The following is a 10,493-nucleotide window of genomic DNA, read 5'->3' on the forward strand; positions in this document are numbered from 1 at the left end:
TGTTACGCTTTAATATTAACCCTGTAATGGCAAATGCATTAAATACATGAGGTGTTCTTGAAAAATCTGCTTTAAAACAATCAGTTCAATTCAGTTTATTTATATAGCGCCAATTCACATCATCTCAAGGCACGTTACAGTTCACCAGATCATACAATCGAATTGATTAAAGGTTTTCTTTCAATGAAAAACCAGTTGATTGGATCAACTTATTGACTTGTAGCGACAGTGGAGAGGAAAAACTCCCTTTTAACAGGAAGAAACCTCCAGCAGAACCAGTCTGCCGAGGCCGACTGGGATAAAGGAGACAGAAGCAGACAAACAATCACTCATGCAGAGAACATAAAATGCATTTTAAATTGGCCACAAATGTCAAATGTGTCACAGATGACACCAACTTATACTTTCGCTTATTGTTTTATATAGTTACACAGTGAAGCATTAAATTTGTCTCCACCTAAAGCTCCTATATCCTGCTTTTTTAACCCTTTTAAATCTATGGAGTGAATTTTATCCCATTATTGTTACAAGCAAAGGAATTTATAAATGGAAATGACAAACACACTAAAAAGGAATGCAAGAAATAAAACTTTGAGTAATATTAAAATAATCTGTTTTTACAGATCTTTTCAAACTTTTTTTTGACATTTTGCTTCACAAACTGCAAACACCAACTCCACTAAAGAAGATGCCGGCTGATCAACCACTTCTCACTCCAGGGAAACCTGTTTCAGGAGTGAAGCCATTAGCAGAACAACATACAGTTCAGTTCGGCTAACGAATCAGAAAGGGAATTGGCATTGATTCAATTACTTCAGTCTTTCCTGACGAGTAAAATAACCCCAGTGTGACATCAGAGTGAGCCAAAGCTGCAGAGGAATCTGGGTCAGAGCTAGTTAAAAGATTTGTGTGTGAGCCATGCTCCTCCACGTGCAGCGTGTCAGTGTGCAGAATCAGGTCGCCGTAGTGTTGGAAAAATAAAGCCTCGTTCTTTCTACCGTCTCCTGGGATCTGCCATGTGTTTGAGGAACATGAGGTCAAAATCAGAGCAGCAAATAAAACCAAAAACAGACCAAACTGTTCAGTAAAGACAACTTTATTTCAAAGAAATCTGACAAATTTATACAATGCAGGAAATTACAGCCCAGAGAGATAAAGTGTTGGTCAGAAACTGCTCTGTTTAGGGGGGTTAACTACAAACATTGATTAGAGACACTGAGGGAGGCACTTACACAGCTGCAGTCATGGTTGTGCAACTTATTGTCCATCAGCTCCAGTTTTAGAGCACGCAAAGTTACAATTCATCATTGGTGAGGGTTAGAAAATCTGGACAGAAATGCAATTAGTAGCAAAGTAGGGAGCAGCCGTCTGAGATCTGGCAGACTGACACTAAAAAAACCCGCAGACAGGAACTCAATTAGGAAATTAATGATCTGTCCATCTATCTATTCCCCAGTTAGACAGGCGGGGCTCTGACTAATCCCCTGCTTGGTCAGTGAGATCACCCAAGAGAAAAACTGGATCGGTCCGTCCGCATTGATTCCTTACAGCCTCCAATGTTTCTGTGGAAGCAACCTCTCCATGTTGGTGAGGACTGGACCAAGCATCTGCTCTACAGCTTGGCTTTGCCCGGCTGCAGCTGGAGGTTTTGGAGCTTCATGGCCAGGCCCATGTTTCCTGTGATCTTCAGTTTGCCCTGGAAAAACGCCTGAGAGTCACAGGGGATGGAGGGAAGAGGAGGTAGAAAAATGAGTATCAGAACAGCTTGAAATGTGTGTTAGAGTGAACTACGGGTTACCGTGAGAGATTAACTCAGCCTGGGAGAAAGTGGGGCAACGACAAAACAAAGGCTTATGACACCACCGGAAACTATACAGCAGACTGACTCAAAACAGTGAAAGAAATGATGGGAAAACTAATGAGCAGTGGGAAGTTAGGCTTCAGCTAACCACTTTTTAGGTATTGATCGATATGTTGACTATATTTTCGTTTTATCGGTTGATATTCAAATGGCTAAAAATGCTTGATGAGAGATTTTTAAACAGAAATTAAAGGTATAGTTGAGGATGTTCTTTTCCCGGGTGGATCATCTAAATAAGCGTTCCTCCTAACTGTCAATCATTCTTTTGATATGCTCACGTAGGGCCGTCCTACGTGCTCATCCCCATTTTCACCTACCGATGGTGAGTCCGACATAGTGGAAAATAGGGGTGTGGGAAATAATCGTTTGGGCGATATATCGTGATATTCGGCTGCCCAATATAATATCGATCTTTCACTTCTTAGTATCGATTTTTTTTTTAAATGGTTACATAAAACATTGATGGGAAAATGACCTCTCCACCACCACTCTGGCAGAAAGCGCTGTGGAACCCTTTAACTGTGCGTGCAGCACCAAATCTGTATTTGAGGCAGTTACAGTGGAAGAAAAACCCCAAACAACATGGATAATAATACCTAATCAATATTTTCTGATGAAATCACTTGCTGTTTTATCTCATCATTTGATATTAATAGCTGGAGAAAATATGGCAATATATAGTGATACTGCAATATCGTGATAATATCGTATCGTGACCCAAATATCGCGACATGTCTCGAATCGCAACACTCGTGCCAATACTCACCTCTAGTGGAAAAATTGCAAATCTTTTGAAAAATAAGCTTGTATGAGCGTTGAAATGCTAGTACCATGGAAAGCTCCTGCTGATTCCTCACATGTTCCTGTTGTGTGCTCGTTCTGATGAATTCTCCCAATAAAGCTGACCAAACTTTGAATTTTTTTAATTTTTAAATCTTTCACCTATGTAGTTATAGTAATATAATAATAATAATTTAACTTTATTGATCTCGCATCAGAGAAATGAACTCTCTGCATTGAACCCATCCCCTTGGGGAGCTGTGGGCTGCCATCGTGCGGCGCCCGGGGAGCAGTGTGGGGTTAAAGGTCTTACTCAGAGACCCAGAGTGGCAGGATGTGGGAGTGCAGGGCTTGATGTTAACCATCGCCCGATCTCCCGGAGCAAGTAGTTTTCATTGTTGGGAGAGTACAAATTTCATTGCATTTGCCCGCCAGGCAAGTGCAATGATCGCAAAAAAAATTATTTATCACTCAAAATGACTTTAAAATCACCGACATTCGATGAAAACGACCCAGCCGGCGCCGTTTTTATTGTTTTGTACACATTCTTGCGTGATTTGAAAAAGCCGCAAGATTTTCCGCCAGATGGCGTGATTTTTTAGCCTGGGTGCCATTCCGAACTTAGTCCCGCCCACAAAGTTTGAGGTCGGGAAGTTCGGTCTGGCATTGCTCCATAGTAGCGCGAGTATTATCGGCCACTGTCAGGCGATCCAATCAAATTGTCAGGGCGGGCTTTATACGATGATGGACAGATGACTAACAGTAACGTAATCAACCACGTGACCAAAGCGTGCTACGGTGACAACAACAATGGCTGCCGCTGGAGAGTTGAGGTGAGTAGATTCTGCTATTAGGTCTGTTCTAGAAGATATCGACAGCAAAATAATTTTAAAAGAGGAACAGAGAAACGCGATCAAGGCTCATCTTCTTATTCTAGGCGTGCAACTGCACGCTTTGATTTTTGTGGACAACAACTATGCCTCGCTTAACATACGTCACGCACTCCATTGCTCTTATTGGTTGTAGGTCTATCCAATTGAGTGCAGAGGCATTTTTTTTCCTGGTCCGTTCGAAACACGCCCCATAATCACAGCTCTATGGAGCAGCATCAGACTCATTCTGACTAGAATTGAGTAGGACTACGTCAGGCTAGTGATTTTTGTCCACCTAGCGGTAATTTTGATGTAGTTACCAAAACAACAAACAAGCTAGAAAGCGCTAACATATGGCAGTCTTCTGTACAGTGATGCAGGTCATGCATTAAAAATGTTCATTAATTTTTTTCTCTTAGACATTGGAGAGGTGCATTTAAATGTTATAGAGCTAAACATGTTAGATTGGTGACCTGTTATGTTATTATTATTGTCTTGTTGCTGCATTTATTTTGTCAGGGAAAACTAATCCTGAGTCAGTTAAAAGTCAGGGAATTTTGAAATTATGTAAGACTGTGGAAACCCTGAATAAAATAACTATGTATAATGATTCTCTAGAAAAGTCACATTATATTAATAGTATTATCTTCTATAAACATACCGTGACTCTAAAATAAAAGTTATTTATTTGTGACATTGACTTCTGTCTTGTGATTTATCTTAAGTTTTTAACCTGTCGAGTTTTTTTTTTTTAGATTTTTAACATTACAATTTATATTTTTCCAAGCACACAACAGTTTAAAGCAAAGTTTAGTTTGAAAATAATGTGCAGGAAGGATTGAAAAGCATGTTAACGCGGTAATGTAGGCTTGAGTTCATTATCTGACGCATGCAGATACACACCAGGAACCTGGAAACTTAAAAAATACTGAATTACAAAAAACATTTAAAAAACAAACATGTTTCATTGATATATATACAAAAATGAATATTAGGAACTATATTTATCAAACATTATACTGGGAAAGTAAAAATTGTTTCTGGGCAAATGAAATGTGAAAGTCACTGGCCCGAAGGGCAAGTGGTAAAAATCCTTAACGTCAACCTCTGGAGTAGGTTTCAAACTCACAACCCGAAGGATTCCAAGATCTATGCCCCAACTATTAGGCCACCACTCCCCTTTTTATTCAGTATTAAGCTGCTTTGAGTCTTGCCTACAATGTGGAGTCAGTGAACGAGATGCAGTTATAATTTGAGAGGTTATGGAAGATAGTTATAAATCTTAAAATGTTTATTTGCCCTTTTAAGTCTGAGCCTCTCACTTCTTCAGTCTGGGAATGTCAGCGCCACCAGGATCGGACTGCTTCATTCTAAAGACAAGGTTTTTCCAAACATATCCGCGGTTGATGATTCCCTTTCCGCTTCAGTGAGCAGCTCTCACTGTTTGACACTGATAAGACCGTGTCCTTGAAGGCATCGTCGCGCTGCAGGACGAAGGTAATGATTGGGAGCTCGGGAAGGCTGCTGGGTTCTTTTTTTTTTTTTTTTTCCTGCTCAGAGAAGCTTTAAAGTGTTCAAGTTCACTCAGATTCTCACCGTCTGCGGGTTCATCTTCCCGGTCATCAAAGCCAGCAGGTCTGTATCCGACATGGAGATGGTGCAATCGGCTTTCTTGTCTGCAGGGTGGAGATAAAGAAGTTAAAGAGCAGAAATCTTTGCTGAGCTAAAGGGAAAACAGGGACAAAGCAGATAAGAGAGTCTATGCAGACCTTCAACTTTAAGCTGAACCTGCAGCTGGTTTTTCCTCCTCACCTGTGTCGTTGTGAACGCAGCCTTTACCGTTCTTCACGTCCACGATCCACGTGGCCTCCTGTCCGTTTGGGCCGTCCTTCACTTTAAAGGCAAAAATTCCCCCGATTTTCCTCACAAACTGCTCCCCTTCCTACAAAAGGAGAGAAGTGGGTAGTATGTGGTGGAGCTCACCCATAAATCCACACCTACTAACCCAGATGGACGAGGTTTAAATACCACAGCAGATAAAATAAGAGGCTGGTTGGTTTATATAAACAGCTGAAAGGTTGGAGATTCAGTAACTTCATGTTATATCTGCAAAAAGGGTTTTATTTAATTACCAGTAGAGATGCAACAATTGGTCGGCCGGCTGATCTTATCTACCAATCATTGTAAAGTTTGAAAACCAACAAGTTTTAATGCTCTAAACTTTGCATTTATTTTTTAGAAATATTATTTGAGAAGTCATGAGTGTTTCCCAGGTAGTTTTTAATTTCTCTAAGCAATGTTTCCTTTAATTTAAGAAAGTCAGACAGACCCAAACCCAAATATTCAACATTAAATGTAACAAAGTATGCAGTGAAATTAGAATCAAATAGGATTTAATATTGTAGAAATAAAGATTTATTCAAAAAATTTTACCTTTTCAAAGCATCTGAATTTCAGTCAGACTTATTGATAAAAAAAAAAAAATCTTTCAAAATACTTTACCTTTTAACAATTTCTGATTTTTTTTATCATTTCATTGAGATTTATTGATGCAGAAATAAACATATATTCAGAATTCCTGATTTTTTTTTCAAAATGCAAGATTCTTATGTAGCAATTTTTGCACACGAATGCTAATTTTCAAATGTGTTCTTTAGAAATTTATAGAAAAAAGTCACTCCAAAAACAGAAAATTAAAAACAATTCGCTGGACTTTGTTTCCAAGTTTGAAGACGTTTCGCTTCCCATCCAGGAAGCTTTTTCAATTCAAAATGTCAGGAATAGCATTAAAGTTTAATACTATAGCCCAACAAAGTTTAAATAAAAAAAAAATTGCAAATTGGAACAGACGAAAAAGTAAAATGCATATCTTTTGTTTTTTAAAGCGAATCAAGAAGCGAGGATACTTCTGTGACCCATGATAATGCGCTTTAATCAGCGGGGATCTATCTGTGAGCTTCAGTTTTAAAATAAGGAATAAGAGTTTGCAATTATGAAGTAAATGTTTATTCTACAGGTGCTGGTCATAAAATTAGAATATCATGAAAAAGTAGATTGATTTCAGTAATTCCATTTAAAAAGTGAAACTTGTATATTATATTCATACATTACATACAAACTCATATATTTCAGATGTTTATTTTGTTTAATTTTGATGATTACAAATGACAACAAATGAAAATCTCAAATTCATCATATCAGAAAATTAGAATATTGTGAAAAGGTTCAAAATTGATGGCCCCTGGTGCCACACTCTAATCAGCTAATTAACTCAAACCACCTGCAAAAGCCTTTAAATGGTCTTTCAGACAGCGTCAGAAGCGTCTTGCCTGGGCTAAAGAGAAACAGGACTGGACTGCTGGTGAGTGGTCCAAAGTCATGTTCTCTGATGAAAGTAAATTTTGCATTTCCTTTGGAAATCAAGGTCCCAGAGTCTGGAGGAAAAGAAGAGAGGCACTTCATCCATGTTGCTTGAAGTCCAGTGTAAAGTTTCCACAGTCAGTGATGGTTTGGGGTGCCATGTCATCTGCTGGTGTTGGTCCATTGTGTTTTCTGAGGTCCAGGGTCAACGCAGCCACATACCAGGAAGTTTTAGAGCACTTCATGCTTCCTGCAGCTGACCAACTTTTTGGAGATGCAGATTTCATTTTCCAACAGGACTTGGCACCTGCACACAGTGCCAAAGCTACCAGTACCTGGTTGAAGGACCATGGTATCCCTGTTCTTAATTGGCCAGCAAACTCTCCTGACCTTAACCCCATAGAAAATCTATGGGGTATTGTGAAGAAGAAGATGCAATACACCAGACCCAACAATTCAGAAGAGCTAAAAGCCACTATTAGAGCAACCTGGGCTATCATAACACCTGAGCAGTGCCACAGACTGATCGACTCCATGCCACGCCGCATTGCTGCAGTAATACAGGCCAAAGGAGGCCCAACTAAATACTGAGTGCTGTACATGCTCATACTTTTCATGTTCATACTTTTCAGTTGGCCAACATTTCTATAAATCCTTTGTTTTTATTGGTCTTCAGTAATATTCTAATTTTCTGATATGATGAATTTGAGATTTGCATTTGTTGTCATTTGTAATCATCAAAATTAAACAAAATAAACATCTGAAATATATGAGTTTGTATGTAATGTATGAATATAATATACAAGTTTCACTTTTTAAATGGAATTACTGAAATCAATCTACTTTTTCATGATATTCTAATTTTATGACCAGCACCTGTATTGGTCAATATTTGCAGCTGACATGTATCCATGGACATTTATTTGTCATTTCGTCTAAAGAAAGAAAAGTCAGATAGTTTCATTGGTCTTTGTTGTAAATCAATCACCTCCTGAAGCTTCTTGTTGATCTCCTGGAACACAGCGTGAGCCTTGAAGCCATCCAGTCCAGCGCAAGCGCTGGTTTGAACGGCTTGGATCCTTAACAGGAAGACGAGACGTGAAGGAGGGAAACACAGAGGAGACGATCAAAAGTCAGAAACAATCCTGCGATCTTTGCAGGCAGCAGAGGTCTTTGGTAGGGCTACAACTAGCAAATAATTTGCAAATTGATTCATCTGTTGATTCTTTTTTCGATTAATAATTGGATAGAAAAAGGATTTTTGTACGAAATGAAACCAGGTGAAAATAAAACTTTTTCACTTGAGGAGTTCTGGATAGAGCATATTGGCAGACGAAAACATTTTTTCAATTTAAATATGAAATACAAATATTTTTTATTTTATTTTACAATTTGGGTATTATTATTGCTCTATTTGGGACAGCTAAATGCATGTCTCACAGTCTCTAAACTCCAGTTAACGATTAATCGATTACTAAATTAATTGACAATTATTTCAATAGTCTATCACAATTAATCCAACTAATAATTTCAGCGTTACTTTTTTCAATTTAGCCTGAAAAACAACGTAATCCTCCTCAACAACTGCAGGAAAAGCTAAATGTGAACTGTTAATATTGCTCTGTTAAAGTCTGTAAATGTGCATCAGAGCCTAAAATCCAGGATCTGGAATTAACTGTTAGATTCACAGGCCAAGTAGACCTGAATATAAACTTATTAACCAGCCAAGCATGTTTTTACCCAGAAAATAATCGTAATAACTTGCTCTTATATATTTTAAAGGAACATATAATTTCACCAAGGCATTATGTTAAAGGCAAACAACATTAGAGTAAAAGATAATGTAGTTTTCTGACTAATTATAATCGTGTCCGTTTTATTTTGCATATTTGCTGCACAGTGAGAAGCTCATTAATTTAGCATCATTGCAAAACAAGCGAGTGCTTGGATAGGCCTTGAAGTGAAGATGACTGATCTGTGAAACCCAATTTGAAAAGAATACAATTTGTAAAACTCATTCTGAAAACGGGAAATTTGAAAAAGCAAAAATTAAAGATATAAAATCTGGGAAAAAAAAATTATTTGAAAAAAAGAAAATAACTGAGAAAAAAGGAAAGTTACTAAGTTTTTTTTCAAATATTCATTTGTTGATTGCATTTTACTCAGATTTTCCTTTACAAAACGTGTTCTTTGCAACTTTAAGGGAACAAATTTCACTCCATACTCTTAGGAGAGCTGAACTTAGAAGTTACAGGTCTAGTGGCTGAAAGTTACACCGCGATGCTTCACCAGACACTCCTGCCATGGTCCACGTTGCACATAAAGCCTCTTTGTAACAGCCTGAGGGTACAGTTTCCATGGTTATTTCATGTGGTTTAAGATGATAGGTATTTATACAAATTTACTCATGCAATTGGTTGGGCGATGCAGTAATTCTTATGTAACAACTGTCAATTTCATGCAAATCTGACTGGAGTTTGCTGAACAATCATCATCAGAATCAGGTTTGCTGCAGCAGGGAGATCTTTCTAACATCCCACCTTGAAGGACTGACTTTGGAGACACCTGAGGTAGAGACACACCTGTCCTCAAACCCTGGCCTGGAGGACAGACACACCTGTCCCCCCTCCAGATATAAGGGTCTGTTTTATAAAGGTTAGGGGGAAATGACCCTGATCAAATAACTAATTAATTAAGCAATTATTTTTAATGAAAATGTATCATTAATGCTGATATTAAGTGTTGAACTTAAGCAGTATATTTTCATCAGTATATTTTTTGGACTCTTTCTGGTCTTCGCGGTGTTATTTGGCAGAATAAACCGAACTGTCTGCTTCTGTGACATTCATCCCAGTTCTAAGCTAACCCGGTAAATGGGGCGATGATGGTGAAGCAGAGCCGTAGCTCTGCTACAGAGACACGGTCAGAGTTTAAGCAGCCTTACCTTGGCGTGTGAACTTCAGGCATCCTGCTGTGAGGAGTACAGAACAAATGGAGCACGTCTGCTGAAGCAAACAGGCAGATATGGAGCTGTACTTTCTCCTTTCACCTGCCGATGTTAGCTAACGACAGCACTTCCGGGATTCCTTCAGGATGACCAGACTCGATGTATCGATGCCAGATATTACATTGGATTGAAAAAACGGAGAGTTGCTTAAATTTTGTTTAAAAAATGCTAATTTGCTCAATTACCTACGAAAGAGGATTAGGGACACTGAAAAAGCAAAAAAAGTTGACTGATTTTTTTATTTTATTTCAGTTTAAATGGGGTAAAAAGTCAGAACTTTGACTTTAATCTCAGAATTCTGACTTTTTTCTAACAATTCTGATTTTAATCTCAGAATTCTGACTTTTTTTCTCACAATTTGGTCTTTAATCTCAGAATTCTGACTTTTTTCTAACAATTCTGACTTTTTTCTCAAAATTTGGTCTTTAATCTCAGAATTCTGACTTTTTTCTAACTATTCTGACTTTGATCTCAGAATTCTCACTTTAATCTCAGAATTCTGACTTTTTTCAAACAATTCTGACTTTTTTCTCAAAATTTGGTCTTTAATCTCAGAATTCTGACTTTTTTCTAACTATTCTGACTTTTTTCTCAAAATTTGGTCTTTAATCTC

At 38.0% G+C, this 10,493-nt stretch overlaps 1 protein-coding gene across 1 annotated transcript; it reads right to left on the reverse strand.

Annotated features, from left to right (window-relative positions):
• Positions 1-1,080: 1,080 nt before the first annotated feature.
• On the reverse strand, positions 1,081-9,975 carry scp2b (sterol carrier protein 2b). The gene is made up of 5 exons (XM_038291556.1): positions 9,818-9,975; positions 7,862-7,952; positions 5,326-5,455; positions 5,110-5,189; positions 1,081-1,708 (listed from the first exon to the last, which is right to left on the reverse strand). Exons 1-5 carry the CDS (start codon positions 9,838-9,840, stop codon positions 1,613-1,615), a joined length of 420 nt encoding a protein of 139 aa, XP_038147484.1. The 5' UTR covers positions 9,841-9,975; the 3' UTR covers positions 1,081-1,612.
• Between the last annotated feature and the right edge of the window lie 518 nt (positions 9,976-10,493).

The sequence above is a fragment of the Cyprinodon tularosa genome, unplaced genomic scaffold (genome assembly GCF_016077235.1).
Source record: "Cyprinodon tularosa strain WSP-4 unplaced genomic scaffold, ASM1607723v1 ctg30, whole genome shotgun sequence".
NCBI lineage: Eukaryota > Metazoa > Chordata > Actinopteri > Cyprinodontiformes > Cyprinodontidae > Cyprinodon > Cyprinodon tularosa.